The sequence below is a fragment of the Urocampus carinirostris genome, chromosome 1 (assembly GCF_059441175.1).
Source record: "Urocampus carinirostris isolate Australia breed hairy pipefish chromosome 1, RoL_Ucar_1.0, whole genome shotgun sequence".
NCBI lineage: Eukaryota > Metazoa > Chordata > Actinopteri > Syngnathiformes > Syngnathidae > Urocampus > Urocampus carinirostris.
The window spans coordinates 6,823,970-6,840,799 of NC_142349.1; the positions used below are offsets into that span (position 1 = coordinate 6,823,970).

At 38.2% G+C, this 16,830-nt stretch overlaps 3 protein-coding genes across 3 annotated transcripts; 2 read left to right on the forward strand and 1 right to left on the reverse strand.

Moving 5' to 3' along the window:
• Window positions 1–1,477: 1,477 nt before the first annotated feature.
• On the reverse strand, window positions 1,478–4,079 carry nedd8l (NEDD8 ubiquitin like modifier, like). Its single transcript, XM_088350483.1, has 4 exons — window positions 3,913–4,079; window positions 3,510–3,557; window positions 1,907–1,989; window positions 1,478–1,836 (listed from the first exon to the last, which is right to left on the reverse strand). Exons 1-4 carry the CDS (start codon window positions 3,928–3,930, stop codon window positions 1,731–1,733), a joined length of 255 nt encoding a protein of 84 aa, XP_088206609.1. The 5' UTR covers window positions 3,931–4,079; the 3' UTR covers window positions 1,478–1,730.
• A 1,173-nt stretch (window positions 4,080–5,252) lies between these two features.
• Window positions 5,253–7,898, forward strand: zp3f.2 (zona pellucida glycoprotein 3f, tandem duplicate 2). Its single transcript, XM_088353073.1, has 9 exons — window positions 5,253–5,413; window positions 5,510–5,694; window positions 5,754–5,857; window positions 5,931–6,022; window positions 7,079–7,259; window positions 7,317–7,419; window positions 7,476–7,564; window positions 7,629–7,720; window positions 7,782–7,898. Exons 1-9 carry the CDS (start codon window positions 5,350–5,352, stop codon window positions 7,865–7,867), a joined length of 996 nt encoding a protein of 331 aa, XP_088209199.1. The 5' UTR covers window positions 5,253–5,349; the 3' UTR covers window positions 7,868–7,898.
• Window positions 7,899–10,820: 2,922 nt separating this feature from the next.
• LOC148373354 (zona pellucida sperm-binding protein 3-like) lies at window positions 10,821–14,263 on the forward strand. The gene is made up of 9 exons (XM_088353082.1): window positions 10,821–10,965; window positions 11,047–11,213; window positions 12,702–12,802; window positions 12,879–12,967; window positions 13,028–13,205; window positions 13,267–13,372; window positions 13,445–13,530; window positions 13,956–14,047; window positions 14,107–14,263. The coding sequence occupies exons 1-9, from the start codon at window positions 10,902–10,904 to the stop codon at window positions 14,133–14,135; spliced, it is 912 nt and encodes a 303-aa protein (XP_088209208.1). The 5' UTR covers window positions 10,821–10,901; the 3' UTR covers window positions 14,136–14,263.
• The last annotated feature ends 2,567 nt before the right edge of the window (window positions 14,264–16,830 follow it).

Here is a 16,830-nt window from a genome sequence, read left to right on the forward strand (position 1 = left end):
TTTAAAGTCATCGAGAGGGAACCTTCTACCCAAACCCTCACAAATGAAATGGGAAGATTTGGGTTTACCTCTGGCTCATTCCCTCAAATCAAGTCAATTTGTCAGGCCTGGGTTGGACTGTGCTTGAATACCTGAAGGGTCGGGTCTACTTGAAATTTATAGCCCCGATACTACCTCTTGAATGTATTATTAGGCGTCTCCTGGTAGTAGATAACTTGTTCAATAAACAAAAATCAAATTAAATGAGCAAAAATACATTACATGTAAATAGAAATGCTTGTAATTGGGCTTACCTCATGTGCGGTCCCTTCTCAAGGTTTCTTCATTTTCCTCACGTTGAGGTTTTGGAGTTTTTCCTTGCCCTCTTGTAGGTTTTAGATCAGGGGGTGGTATAATAATGGTCTATATGACAAGTTTGTTTTTATAATTACCAAACGTTGCTTACAAATGGCCTTGTTTTGTGAGTATGTAGTCTTTCAGAAATAAGGCCCTAGGTGCTGGTCCGCTGACTAGGTCTGTATCAATCACAGGCTACAGAATAGAAGGGTGTCTAAAGTCTGGATTTAAACACTTCTACTGATGTTTCAGATCTTATCTCAGATAGCACAGCATTCCACAGCACCAGGCCCAAATGGAGAATGCTCTTGAGCCTGCGGATTTCTTCTTGGCTCTTGGAGTTACAAGTAGACAAGTTTGCAATAATCTGTGGTCTCTGCAACCCTTTGACACTCTTTGTGATTAAGGGCTATAGAAATATACTTGACTTAAGTGGAATTTTTTTGACCAATTTGACATATGAGGCTCACCTTGGGTAAGCGTCTGGAGCCACATATGGCTCTTTGGCGTTCCCTAGTGGCTCCCTAACGCTCTGTCAAATATGTTTGATTTTGGAAAATTATATGGTTCTGTGGGTGGGCCAACAAGATACATTATTGACAATTACCCCCGAAAATATATAAACAGTATATCTGAAATGTATTGCCAGGCTTCCCAACATGGCTCTTTCACATGAGACAGACAACATGATCATCCACCATCTTGCTGCTACAGGTACCCTCAAAAATAAAATTCTTTCTACTAGTCTTTTTAAAGGATTTTTTTCTGTTTTTTTTTGCCCATCATTCCCTTTTGGGTTTTTTGCATTTTTTTTCTCGTCCCTTAGTTTTCACAAAAGGCTAGACATAAGATGCGAGGGAAAAACATGGTCATTTTGAGTATCTGTAGTTAGTCTTCCTTTGTGACACTTGTTTTCGCTTTCGGTAAAATAATACTGTCCCTTAATGTAAGTGCAGCCCCCACAAATACGTATTCACTTATTAATAGTTGATTTTCGTACGAAAACTTGATTTACTTTGAGATCTTATTCAGTGTAATTTTATAAAAGATATTGAGAAGATGGTAAAGTTGATCAGATCTTGCCGAGAACCGATTTCACCCGAACCCCAACTCGATTGAGTTTGAGACTTCTGCGTAGGAGGAAGGTGCAAAACTCAATCTGAGCATTTATTCACAGGCAGATCTCAACGCAGCATTATTGAAACTCTCTGTATGACTTCCTGTGTGAACAGGACAAACCCAGAAAGCCAACATGGGCTACAAAAACATTTACAACAGGAACACAACAGCCTTTCTTATTTTCTTCTGAGAGGGGTGTTTTTTTTTCTTCCCGTAACGTAGTTAAATGAAGAGGGTCCGCCCAAAGCATTGGCACACATAGCGTGAAGCGACGTTCATGATGTCTCGATTTGGTGCACGTCCCCTCCCCTGAGCGCCAGCACCAGATGAAGCACGGAGCCTCCTTGGATTTTGTAATCTGCTGCAGTCTTCTCGTCGTTCCTGGAAGAATGAGAATATGCTTGACTGGATGACGAGTGAGGAGAAGTGTTGTTATTGGAAAGGAACTCACATCTGTTTTCCACTGTAGATGAGTCTTTGTTGCTGAGGGGGTATGCCTTCCTTTTCTTCCACCCTTTCTTTAATTCTCTCCACCTAGTGTAAGATAAGCAAGATTTGGAGACATCCTTCATGACATTATTATAATGCCGTGTCAGATCTCAGCGTTTCCCATACATGGGGAGAGTCTGGCGGAGCAACAGGGTTGTCTCATAAACTTGTATTTTCAAAAATATATATTTGTCAAGATATGTTAACTCATTCAATGCCATAGCGTATAAATACGTTTTCAAAAGAATTGTCCCTCACTGACAATACAAAAAAAAAATTGTGTTTTACTTTGGAGTGGCAGTAGCTCAGGAGGTAGCGCACCTCGCCTTGGGGTCAAGGTTGCAGGTTGGATTCCTGGCTCCTCCATGTTATATGTCCAAGTGCCCTTGCCCCTGATAAGCAGGTAGTTGCCTTGCATGACTGACGCTGTTATCAGTATGTGAGTGTGTGTGAATGGGTAAGTGTAAAGCACATTGTAAAAGCTCTTTAAGAGGGCTACAGAGAAAAGCGCTATATAAATAAAGACCATTTACATTTAAAAAAGTATTATAAAGGGTTTTGCACAGCTCATCAGTCAGTATTAAGCTTCTGGGAATCATGTCAGTATGAAAACAAATCCCCATTTGGATGCAGGAGTGGCTTTGATCAGCTCTTTGTCCACACATCAAGAAAGCCCAATTTCCTACTTTTGCTTCCTGCACGCAGCGATTGAAGTGTGTAGGCGTCCCCATACGGTGAGTATAGGTTTAGCGAAGTAGTGTTAGAGTAGGAAGGATTTGGAGGGATACAGTTATCGCTTCAAACTTTTTTCTTTTTAAAAGAAAAAAAGATGATAAAGTCCTTTTGTCATTGTCAGGGCAAAGAGGGATGAATTTTACTGAATGTCCGCAGGAACGCAATCTCCATGGTGACCAAAATCATGTGACTAAGTCACTGGTGACATTGGGCACTGAAAAGTTCTTACAAAATGTATGAATTGTTCATGCATATGTTCAGTGTTCTTGCAATAAAATTTTATTTTGCAAGAAAATTGCACGAGTGTTTATGGAAAGCATTGTTTAGATATTGGCGGTAACACAAATGCAAAAAAGCACCAAAGTAAAAAAAAAAAAAAAAAAAAAAAAAACTTTCTCAGAGCTTTTCTTGGAAACGAGTATTTTCAAGCACCTTAGCAATGTAGCAATTGTTTACTAAACATTGGTAACAGCTACAAATGTACTTTTTTGGAATGAAAGATGAGGGTTCAAGCTTTCTTTCTATAGCAACAGAACACAATTTTTCTGTAGGCCTTCGAAAGATAAGTAAAAATGGCAGGCATTGGCTTTCCCAATTGAATAAGTTGAGTTTTATCCATTCATCAATATTCTGTCCTGCTTATCCTCAGTCGGTCTGCGGGGGCGCTAGATCCCAGTCGGACACAGGACACACGGGACAAACAACCATTTACACGCTCATTCATACCACGCAGGCACGGGGAGAACATGCAAACTTCACACGGAGGCCGGTAGCAGGATTTAAAAAGATAGATCGACGTGCTAAGTTGTATCAGTTTAAATGGTATTTACCTTGTCTGTGGGCTCGATGTCAATTTCGATTTCTTTTCCAGTTAGAGTCTGAAACACAATAAAGACAAAATGCGTCAACCTTATTGTCAACTTGCATCTTTGATGATATACTAAAAATTGCGTTCTCAATTAGGATTGCAACGTAAATTAATCTCTTATTTCAGATCCATGCAATCGGAAATGTCTCACTTCAGACTGTAAAGCATACAGAATTGAACTTCAGTGTTATAGTTAAAGTACTAAGCGCAATAGACTACACACGAAATCAGATACAGTCGCACAACAAGCATACGATATGGCCGATAAAGGGATAAAATCTACACAATGAAACGGTCATTATGTCTGAAAAGCTTGCTCTGTAAAGCAAAACTTAGTTCATCACATAAAATATCAAGCTCCTTACCTTCACTTTGATCAGCATTTTGAACAAGTAATAAACAATTTGATGTTACTTGAGCATGAACTGAAAACAGCGTTTGAATTGTGTCAGTACTTCTCAAGTAGTCACCGGGATGATTCAGGACAACTTCCTGTGTAACACGCTAAATGTTCCGAAAGTAACCTCACAAAAACTATTCGTCTATGTGTTCCGCTTTGAAAGTCTTGTTCTCCGCCATCGAGTGATGATTCAAACGTGATTTCACACTTTTTTTAGCAATAAAAGTCAAAGTGCATGTTTATTTCATTTCACGTTCATCCAGCTTCACCTAAAAATGTATTTGCCTGGTCTTTTAACCAATGTTGTTTTTACTGAATGAAAGGTTCCCCCTCCACCACTACTGTAACACAAAATGTGATGCTTTCAGCAGTATTGACCCTTGGTCTTTACGATTATGTGCAGTTTTACTAGTCATGTCAAGTCATATTTATTTGTATAGCCCTTTTTCACGAAAAGTCTCAAAGGACTGTAATGAGCACAACAACAACAACAAAATTAGTTTTTAAACTCCAAAAATTATAAATAAAAAAACCCAAATGATATGTTGTTTTTATTCACATTTTAATGTGAGCTGTATCAAAAATTACAAAGATACCCTTTAAAAGTAGGACAACAGGAGAGTTAACCAAGCACATGTTGTTGTTGTTGTTATTGTTTTTTTTTTAATAATATTCTGGAAACTTATTACTTTTCGAGCATGAAAATAGGGTGCGTGATAAAATCAATGACATTTTTGGGCATGTATGACTATGTTTTTGTAATATGTTCTATGGGTGTAGTCTACTCAAGTATTTGTTTAAAAGTTTTTTACTTCTTAATAAACTTAATAAACATTTTTTTCTCTCTTTTGCATAAGACGTTTATACTGTCAAATTATATTTAAAAAATATTGTGCTGTTCTATTCCGCAAATGTATTAATTAAAGACCCGATCCACTTCACTTTACTTGATACTTAGCCGCCATCATGTGGACATTATGGAAGACTGCATTTACCTTCCGGATTTGTCCTACAGAAACCATTAATAATCTCAGTATCTAACATTTTTTTGAATCAGGGAGCCACTAGGGAGCACCAACGACCAACTAGTGGCCCCAGAGCAAGTTTTTTGGGGTGGAGCGGTCTAACTTTGTTGGGGATAGAAAGCATCTTCCTCTGGTTAGCAAATCAGAAAACCGCGGGACAGCAAGGAATTGCTGTTTTGTCTTTATATTTTTAACATTTTGCGGGCCGGATTAAAAAGCCTGGCGGGACACATATGGCCCGTGAGCCATAGTTTGCCCACAGCTGCACTAGGTGGTCCTTTGTGAAGCCTGCTTCCTCACAGATGTTTGTCGTTGGTGTGATTGGACAGGAAATGTATTTATAATCCTGTTTGAGCAGTTTAGTTGCTCATTTAGCCATGATTCTCTTTACATTCGTAAGTGTGACAGTCTTGGCTGGTTTTGCAGCAGCTCATGACAATGGTATGGAAAGCAAATCCTTGTTTGTACTCTTATTGTGGGGTTTTTCCGTGTGTATGAGTTAAACTTCTTATATTTGCCTGTGTCTGATTGCCACAGATATCAAAATTGATTGCCTGAACGACTCTGTAAACATCACATGGAAAATCAGTCAGGAGCTGATGCCCCATGCAACTCGCCTTTTCCTGGGGAATTGTATAAGGTCTAGTGTGACCAGTTTGCCAACAGGGGATTGGGAACTACATTTCGACTATAAATTCAAAGACTGTAAATTTCATAAAAAGGTAAGTTTGGACCTATTATGACCCAATCAGTGTCTTGATGGCCCGTTTGCTCTTCACAGATTAAAGGGAAACATCTCATCCATCAGAACATATTGAGCTACAACCCTGGGGCAAGGACAAACCCGCCATCTTATAAATATTTATTTGAATGTGTCCAGAAGAGGTGTGTTGTAATTATTTTAAAGAAATTTAAGCCCAATATTATTTAAATCTAATTTTTTATTTTTATGCTTAAGGCCGAAAGGGTGGATCCCTCAGTTTCTCAATCCAGGTGCAAGTGTTGCTACGGGGCGGGGCAGCCTCGTCTTCCACATGGCACTCCTCAATGGTGAATCCTCACTGCACGGTTAAATGTTCTCATACCTTTCAACGTCTAATATTTTTTCCATATGTCAATGTTTTTTTGTTTTTGTTTTTCTTTTCTTCCCCAATATGTACGCTGATAACATTTTGGACAGAAATAGTTTTAAAATGACAGTGTAGCCTCCTAGCGGAAAACATTGATTTAAAGAACTATATTAATTTGAATAGTTAGTAAAAACACATGCGCTATTATAAACTAGCATTTAAAAAAAATAAGTGTCAAGATATTTGTATTTTACATAGCATGAGGCTCAGTCACCTATAGAAAGCTGACATAATTGTCTTCTGACCACCATGCTGCTACAAGTAGCCTCAAAACTGTGCCCCCCCCATTTTTTTTTTTCGCATTCTTATCTCTTAAGATTTTTTTTTTTTCCTTGTTTCCCCACCCCCTTTTGATTTTTTTTTTTTAAAAATATTTTTCCTAGTTATGTAATTTCTTTTTTGGTCCCTTTAGGTTGACGTAGTTCAGATTTCTTTTGTGCTTTGTTGCACTTTTTATATTAAGGTTTTCTAAATGTAAAGACCGCTCTTTAATCCAGATTGTCACAATCACTGAAAGCAGGAGGGGGTGGGGTTTTTAAGGTTTATTGTACTATCTTCGTTATTAATTATCCATTATCCGTTAGCTTAAAGGCGAAGCTTACTGTGAATTTCGCGGCCAAGCTAATGTCCTAGCAAAGGCCAAGCTAAGATCCCAGCATTAAAGCGGGGGTTTTTAAGGGTTATTGTGCTATCTCCGTTATTCATTATCCATTATCCGTTATCGGTCAGTTTATAATACGCTACAAAGCCTAGGAGCCGGGACACTTACTCTCAGCCAAAAGGCCAAGCTAAGGTCCTAGCCCTAAAGCCTTGCTGCGATCATTGCGCCTTGCTATCATAGGTTAGTATTTTCTCTTGCTGTGATAAAAAATGTGCTGTTGTTTTGTGAGGTCTAATAAGGATAACAATTGGCTGAGGTTGAGGGGTATGTGTTTTGATGACATTTGTATGTTCTGAGGACCAGTCATCTGTGCAGAACAAATGTCAGGCATCGCAAAGTCCAACGTGATTCCATTGGGCGCCTTCATGCCAATCTGGGCAGCCGTGGAGCAGAGGGCCCATCAGCCATTGCGTCTCTTCATGGAGGAATGCGTCGCATCCCCTTCGGCCGAGCTGCAGCCAGATCAGCAAATTTACCCCATCATCCTCAACAAAGGGTGGGTTTGATTGTGCCTGAACTTAAAGCTGCATTTGTAATTTCTTGCTTTGCGCAGTTGTCTTGCAGATAGCGTCAAAGGGAATTCGGCTTTCGTTCCTCGCTACCATTCATCTGCCCTCGTAGTCTCGCTGAAATCTTTCATGTTTGGTGTTGGGAAGGTGAGATGAGGTAAAGTAGGCTCTAGTGATTGATGTGAAAACTTGTTTCTCCTCAGGTGTTCGTGCACTGCAAACTTGTTGCATGGGATCCTGAAGTTCTTGATGAAACTAAGAAAGCCTGTCAGTATTCGAAGGAGCATGCTAGGCAAGTGGGGGTTTTCTTCAAATGTATTTGAATATAGGTAAAGAATGCCAAAATGTCTTTCTAGATGGGAATTAATAGATGACCTATCGCAGAATGATCTATGCAGCTGCTGTGATGACACCTGCAAAACTCGACCCAGAAGAGGAACTGAATGGAGTAATATGTTGTTTAACCCAAAATGTTGACTTGAATTTTGCACTAACGTTTCTTTCTTCAGGATCTCAGGGGCTTTCTCAAATTTCAGTGTTGGGACCTTTGATCATTGTGGATATGTCAAATGGAAGAAATCATGCTTCAATTTAACATGCACTGTAAATTAAATATTTGAACCATTTGGTGTGTAAAGCTGCTTTCTCATGTGACACATCTTCAGAAGCTTTTTAACAGCTTGACTGTTGTCTACGAAAAATAAAAAAATCGCATTTTGGCAACTGCCACTGAATTTTGTGTTGAATAATATTTGAGGAAAAATAAACAATTTTAGCTGAATTAGGCAGTTGTAAATAAATCCACCATATGAACTGCAATACATACGACAATTGAAATGGATGGATTATTACATTCTGAAGCTACAATGTATGTGAATAAATGATTTTTCAAATGGGTTATGGAAATTAAATCTTAAACTTCATTCTTATCTTATTTACTAATGTACAAAATATAGTTAGATAGAGCAATAACTTTACTTTTTCAGTCTGTCCTGCAGGAACCTTTTTTTTCAAAGAGCACCCGATTGTAGAAACTGAGCAAGTTTAGTAGGTTGAGGGGACTAGGAAACATCATTCTCATTATATCAGGCCATGATGCACAATAAACTACAAAGTAGCAAAATTGCGATAAAGCACTGATCTTAATACCCACATCCTGAGTACTCATAATTACTGATGCAAATGGTACATAAGATTAACTTCCCTTTGCGAACATTTTTGTAAAAATTCCAGTATAATTTCTGTTTTTTCAGTGTTGACAAACCTGGTCTTTGAAAGCTGCATATACTTCATGCTGTGGTTTCTCTGCTCCATTTCAGGAGATTTCCATTACCAGGAACATTAACAGCCTGCTTATGAATGAATTCGCATCTGCTGAGTTTAAGAGAAACGTGCAAAACATGCAAGCTATGTGACTTAAATACCAGGTTGGCCACCATTGTTTTTATTTAATGGCAAATTACCATTACTTTAAAGGTTCATCATTCTTAAATGGCAACTAGAAAGCAGCCAATACTGAAATCTGCTACCATTGTGAGTACCAATACCTAAAAAGGTTGGTAGCAATACCAGTATTAGTACTCACTTATCCCTATTTTATGTCATGTTATTGGAAAAACAAACTTAATTGCACAACACATGATTACAGGACTTTCTCAAATAATTAAAATGTTGTGCCAATGTTATTCATCTATTTTCTGAGCCGCTTATCCTCATTAGTGTCGAGGGGGTTGCTAGGGTCCACACCCGCTATCTTCGGGCAGGGGGACATCCTGAACTGGTTGCCAGCCAATCCCAGGGCACACAGAGACTGACAACTCACATGCTCATTCATACCTGGGGCCAATTTGGGATGGCCAAATAACCTGACATGGTTTTGGAATGTGAGATAAAACCCACGCAGGCACAGGGAGTACATGCAAACTCCACATGAAGAGTCTGCGGTGGCTGGTCTTAAACCCTGGACCGCAGGGCTGTGAGCTAACCACCCAGCTGCCATGTCGCCCAATAACGTTATTTATTTTTTTTAAATTTCATTGCAACAGCAAAAATATCCTGTTCTATAATAACTAAAAATCAACTGAATTCATATAAGCCTTTTGCTAATTTTAATAATGCTGATTATGGTTTACAAAAAGGCTGGGCAAACCTTTTGAGTCAGGGGCCACATTGGGTTAAAATAATGTCAGTTGGGTCAGGCCAGGAAGAAAAAAAAGATTGAATTCATTTTTTATATTTGCCAATACTCAGTCCCAAATCTGATACCTCATCAATACATATGGTAAAAATTATATGTACGCCTATCTAATTGTTCCTCTATGCATCTATGTATGTGCTATAAACACACAGACAGCTCCATGTAAGTGTCATATTTCAGTTTGTATTTTATAAATGAATTAATTACATACAATTGCTTTTAAAACACTAATAATGAAAGAAAAGTCATATTTGCTGTTTTAACCACAAATTTTGATAATATACATTAAAAAAAATCAAAGTGCAAAAGGGCTCGCTCAGAAGTATTTTTTCCCGTTAATTTTATAAATACCCTGATAGATTAAAAAAATACCCAATTAAATAGCAAGTACAGTAAAGTTGAATATTAGCCCCGAACACAGTACACATTCACGAAAATGGGTGACCGTGTGTCAAAGTCATACTGGGGACAAATAAATGTATTAGTAGTTTTAGAAAATCATTTACATAATCACAATTACATTGTTCCAACTTTTTGTTCGGCAGGCTGGATTTAAGAGCCGGGCGGGCCATATGTGACCCTTGGGCCGTAGTTTGCCCACCCCTGGTTTACCACGCACTTGTATACAATTTTATGATATTCAAATATTTTGAGATTGGATATTTGTGTTTTCATCATCAAAATCAATATTAAAAACAATGAAAAACTTGCAATATTGCATTGTTTCAATTGATTTGTGATGAATCCAGAATGTCTAACATTTTTTCTTTTAATTTCATCACAGACAAACCGCGGGTTCGAGAGCATTCTCCATGTGGAATGTTTTGCCCTCTGAGAATCAATCTGCAACCTCAGAGGAACTGTTTAAATCTAAGCTTAAAACACACTTCTATTCTATTCTATAGTTTATGAATGACCTATATTTCATCTCTTTGTAATTGCAACATCCAATGCCTGGTCAGGTTTCATGTGCGGTCCCTTCTCAAGGGTCTCTTCATTTTCCTCATGCTGAGGTTTTTGAGTTTTTTCTTTCCCTCATTTAGGTTTTGGATCAGGGGATGGTGTAATGTTAGTCTGTGGTTTGCAATAATCTGTGGTATGTCCCTTTACGACTCCTTGTGATTAAGGACTATCCAAATAAACATGACTTGACTTTATCACATTATTCTAAAATACTGACACAGTCCCACAGTGTATATATATACATTTACATTGCATTTCTGTCCTGTTTTTAAGAAATTGTTGTCAAATATTGCTTGTTTTAAGATTGAGTCTGGCAATTTATGTTTCAATACTGTGATAATAGTTAATTGTTATTGGGTGCACCTGTGCTGGCTGGCGCTCACCAGGTGAAAGCATTTGACCTGATTGTCACTTCATAGTCAAAGAGAATAAAAACAGGAAAAATACACCAGGTGTATGTTCAGTTACCATGGCTTTCATTTTTCATAGTGCATTGCTCCTGAGCTTAATTATGGTCCTTGCAGTGTATGCAGGTAATGTTATCAATGTTAGCGCAACACCAGAGTGCTATTGTTGTTACACTTTCTATACGCTTTGTGTTGCCTCTCTGTAAGATGTCAAGCTGGACTGTCGGCCTGATTTTGTGTCGGTGGTGTGGACTGAGACCAGACACCATGTTGACATGTCTCTTTTCCGTTTGGGACCGTGTTCACCTACAAGCACGTCTACTCGGGAGGCGACTTTCAATCTCGTGTATACTGACTGTGATTTCAGGACCATGGTAGGTACCTGTAGCAGGGGCGTTAAAGTAAAACTGAATGGGTCAAATAAAAAAAAAAAAAATGCGCTACATTGTAAAATACGCAGCGTTGGTTAACAATTTGCAATAAGGACTCTGTTCAGAGGTGAATACATTTACTACTATGAATGGTCTTTGTCATTGCTAACCATGCATTGAAGAAATTTTTTTTGCAAGGAGATCAGAAATGGCACTATAGGATATAAGTGTAACAGATGGCAAAGGGGATAAAACGCTAGGCGAGATGGGCAAGGAATTCACTGAGCCCATTGGCCCTTGTTTTAAGGCAGTGTTCAGACCCATCTTGTAAACCTCCCAGGCCGGTTTAACGACTTCTGTTCTTGTGGCCCAGTAATGGTAAATGATAAAAAAGCCTTAATTAACTATTCAAACCCTTAGGGATCTAGATGACAGCAAAAAAAGATTAGCTTTTCTAATTTTTTTTTGTACTCACGGTACAAGTTTTGGGTTAACACTTTTCCCATGATGCTCTATTACACCATGAGTTAAAAAAAAAAAAGTGAGACTCTAATACCTTTCATGATGGTGGTCTAGTAGATTGGATTCCTATTGCATCCAATGGTCAGCAGTATTTGATTGATCGCACAGTGGTAAGCTGTGTAACTTGCAGCTACACCTTCATTTCATTCTGAATTGGTGGTGTCATTGCTGGACAAACTGGCCTTATGAGCCGTTTCTTAAATGAGATTTCTGAATTTTATTTGAGGACTTGAGTGGAAGTGATTGGGCTGGCCTCAACCACACACCCAGTGCTATTGCCGGTGTGGCTAACTATGACTCTCTTTCACATGCACTTAAAATTGCCACACTGACGACAGGAAAAACTAACAGAACGAGTGCAGCAATAGTTTGTGTTATGGAATATTTGATGTTATCATAGTTTTGAATTTAAGTCATAAAATGTGTGTGTATTGGTCCTCGACCTAGTGTTTACTGACCACTAATTTAAAAATCCTGTAGCACCTACCGGTCAAAGAGGCAGTGGCCAGAATGACCAACACTGTACACTTCGAACGACTAGTATTAAATCAATGCTCAAAGTAAAATTTTAGCATTACATTAAACTTGTGGCCCTTGTTGATAAGGGTTGTATTAAGTTTACTGTATGTGGACTGACTGCTGCTAAATTTTAAAGACTGTCCAGTGAACTTACTGAAGCTAATGCAGGCAAGATGATCAGAAAAATTGTTTTTTTGACAGCAAAGTTCCTTAACTTAAAATGAATAAATTAATGAAGTTAGTGGAGCACTTCAATTAGTTTATATTGGTGAGAGTGAGCTAAAATCATTTCAAATAAAATACTGCAGTGCAAAGGGAAGAAACATGGTAAGTAATGCTCAATTCTTGCTGAGTGTGATAAAATGGTTAAAGATCTTAGCAGCCAGGTGTTGGCCATAACTTTTGTGAACCATAGCATTTATGCAACTGCATTTTTTTTATGCTTTAAAGGTGACTGGCAACAAGGTGGTGCACAGCAATGACTTGGCTTATTGGTCTCCTGACTCCCAAGAACAAACCTTGGTTTACAAAGTTAACTGTGAATTTGAAAGGTTAGTGCCAAGTGTTCTAATTAAACCGTTTCATGTGTCCTTTTTATGTCTTAAGTTTCTAATTACAATCCTGCAGGCCAAAAGCCTGGGCCCCAGCTAACTTTCAGCCAGTGTTCTCCACCAGTGGTCTATCACATCTAATTTTCCATATGGCTGTTATGAATGGTGGGTTAAAGGCGCAACTGATTTATATTTTGTATTAAATCGTTCTTTTACCCCCTCAAGATGACTTTACTGGTCCAGCTGAATCAACCCGCTTTACACTGGGTTCATTCATCCCAATCGCAGCTCGCGTGGAACAGAATGGCCATCAGCCTTTGTTTGTGCTGATGGATAAATGCATAGGAACAAACAGAGAGGAGACGCAGCCTGATCAATTTTACACTGTCATTGGCAATGAGGGGTACTGTATCAAAGAATTCTCATGGGTAGTCTTTGCTGTTTTAATACTTTTTACTGCCTAGATGTCTGCTGGACAGCAAGCTGTCGCGTTCCCACTTCGAGCAGAGGGAGATGTCATCAGAAATTAGACTATCCCTCCAGGCATTTAAATTTCCTGTTGAAGAAGAGGTTATTATTTTTATGACTTTAATCATCTGTCCAGGTAATTTTGCCTAAGGGTGTGTGAATGTTCTTAAACAGGTGTTCATCCACTGTAACCTTGTAGCCTGGGATCCATCTGGTATCGACCACAACAAGAAGGCATGCAACTTTGTCGACAATCATGGGTACCTTTTGCAATTCAGATAGTCTTGGCAAAGTGACTGGCTGTCCCTTGAATAACTTGAGCTTGAGAAAATTGTACAAACACTAGTAATTTATTATCATAGCAATCAATCACAAAGTGTAAGAAGGCTGTACAGGCCGCTACAACATGCTCTGAGCTGAAACCTGCATGAAGAACATTGAGATGCCGTAATGAAGTATGTAACACAATATCGTAGTTATTTGTGTGGAAAGGGAATCACCTCACACATAGCCTAGCCATGGCCGTCAAATACTTATGGCGCAACTGGGATAATTTTCAGTTTTAAAGAAATAAAGCTCATTTTTTTTAGTTTGGCTCACTCATCAAAATAAAGACATTTGGATGCATGCAATAATAAAATTGTTGCTGGTTGATCCGTGTTATGTGACAAATCTTCTGTTTCAGATGGGAATTGGTGGACAATAAAGCCCATAGCAAGTTGTGTGACTGCTGTGAGACGAGTTGCAAGTCCAGGTGGCCAAGGGATGTGTATTCAGGTAGGATTTATTCTCTCCAAGAACTACAAAAATGGTCTGAGTGTCCTGGATGCTTGCAGGCAAATGGAATTCTGTTCTTGGAGCCTGAAGTGATTGAATCTTTCTACTAAAGTACATTCCAAAACTGGATTGGCCCACATAACAATTGGGTTGGTTGTGCTTGGCTGTTTATGAATTCAATTCTTTGCTGTATCCATAATAAACATTTTAGACACATTGGTTAAGTTTTGTCCTTTCTTACATGAAGTTTATTAAATGATAGTTGGCACAGCTGCAGTTTTCCTTTTGCTAGTGAAATTACACATTTAAAGTTGTCAGGAATTGTTTTTCTTTTGCACAATGTTTCCCAGCTGCAGGCCGCCAAACTATTGATCAAGGGAGATGCAAGAGCATGGTGTACTTAAAAAAAAAAATGGAATGTATATTTCAATGGACCATTGTTGCCTTTTTAAACCTTCTATTAAGGTTATGGTCTCTGACTTGGTTCAAGATTACAAAATATAACGGTCAGAGGCGATAAACTAAGAATATTTGCTTAATGGCTTTATAACTGGGAATAGCAATGCTGTTTTGGTTAAGAAAGTTGACTCACTATTAGTGAGACAAATTCATAACAAGGGTCAAGGCTGATGGTGTTGTGTCACAATGCTGTTAAGTCAGGGAAGAATGTGGGTACACTTAGGGCAGAGTCAAGTGTTAGACTTATTGCTCCCCACTAATTTTCTATTGTTGAAGTACATGAGACTAGTGTGTCCAAAGCGGCGCCTAGTGGTCAATTAGTCAGTTTTCTAAATCTTACCTGTTGTATCAAATGTGGAATACCTATAATTACTCTAGTATGGGGAAAAACAACTTGTCAAATGAGAGCCTTTGACCACCTTGGCTTTTTGTGAGAATTTAACCCACTTGACATGGTGACAAGGAAAGTTAAGAACAAACACTTGAAGGACGACGAATTTTTTTTTTTTTTTTTTTTTTTATCCCTCATCACTGCTAATTTGCTTGGAAATAGGATGCCAAATGCATAAGTCATTACCAAACAACACGTTGTATTACAAAAAGTTAATTGTGAATACTAAAAGTGGTTTTAAGGGCATAGCTGTGCTATTTCATAAGTCATCGCAAGCCAAATAAATGTTACAGAGGTGAGCTATGAGGTTGTGCTGTTAATCGCAAACTTTTCAGAGGGTAAATTTAGGACTGTTGAATGACAAGCTCAATAGTTGTCCCTCACGAACATTCAGTTTACCAAATCTGGCCCACTTTCTAAAGGTTTGGCCATTCCTGATGTGAGGTTATTGAATGCTTAACTGCTTTGAGAAATGACTTTATTCCTCATATGTACTTATAGCTCCATTTCTCAAGAATTTGACTAATATGTACACGATGTCAAATTGGTTCGATTCAAATGGGTTTTTCCATTCAAATCCTGCACCAGAAATTATTCAAATTAAACCATGCACATACAATATGTGCGCAAAATATTGCATTACTCTGCTTTTGTAAATAGCCAAGAAAATGACTTGTATTACATTTCAGTGTATCATATAGTGCTTCCTGGGGGGGGGGGGGGGTGGCGTGGAGAACCCTGTCAAACTATGGATAAGATAAAGCAGAAAAATATAAATTTCTCAAATACATTTACCCCTATTTAATGTGTGTACATGCAACATTTTAGGTAGGAAAGTACCGTTTAACAGTAAAATATTGCTTCTAGTTAAGTCAAAATTACTGTTCAGTACACATTGCTATTTGCCACTCCCAGTTTCCATAACTGACCATTGCTTCAAATCTGCCTGGCAAGTGTGCACACGTGCTTTGTCACCATCAGAGTTCGGATGAGGGGTTCTGGTAAGATTGTGGGAAGGAAGCTGCAGTTATCATTCCATTAGCCCAAATTAGGCATTTTAGAAAAATTCCACCAAGTCTGGATTTGTGGAAAGTAATCACCCGAAAAGTGACAAATCTGACCATTGCTAGGTCTGCCTAATGCATTTCTGATTGTCAAAGCTTGCAAAAGCAGACATTATTTGATAAGTTTCAATAAGTGCAAGGGGAAAAGGTGAATGAATTTATTTCCTGTATTCTTTTGTTTCTTTTACATTATGTGCATTTTGTTTTGTCTAATTGAAACATGTGTTTTATGATTTATTTTAAAACTATGCTGTACTTTTGCGTTGCTTTGGAATGGCTTAATGCATTTACATACAAAATGTGTCTTTGAAGTTACTCCAGGGATTAAATAAATTCGCGAGTAGAGGTACTCGTAGGTGGAGTAGTTGGCATTTATTTTAAATAGTATGAGTCTCATCTAAAGGCAGCTGAAAAGTGTCATTTTGCTACAACAGGTACTTGAAAACTCAAAGCCTGGGCAAAAGAGTAAAATTGTGTTTGTCAGTCGCCGTAGTTTCTAACTCGAGCTTTAGCACTTGTTTTTAGTTGGACTACAACATACAGAAAGATCTAGTGGTGGAATAATACATGCTGTCCCTTTAAAGGAGGCAACCAAATCGTGCATTGAAATGAAAATCAAGATATCTGCATGCAACTATCAAAATAGATCAGTAACACTTTGTGTGGAATATGATAAAATTGTATAGGTTGACAACAATGCCTGAATTTAGCAGTAAACTGCCTTTATCGGAATGTTCCTCTCAAATAGGCTCGTATACATGGAATGTCTTTTTTTTTTTTTTTTTCTCGGCTTGGCTCATTAGTCTTTTGGCTCTCAAAAGCCTGTTCAGATTGATAGTATTTATCCATATATTTAAAAATACTATGTA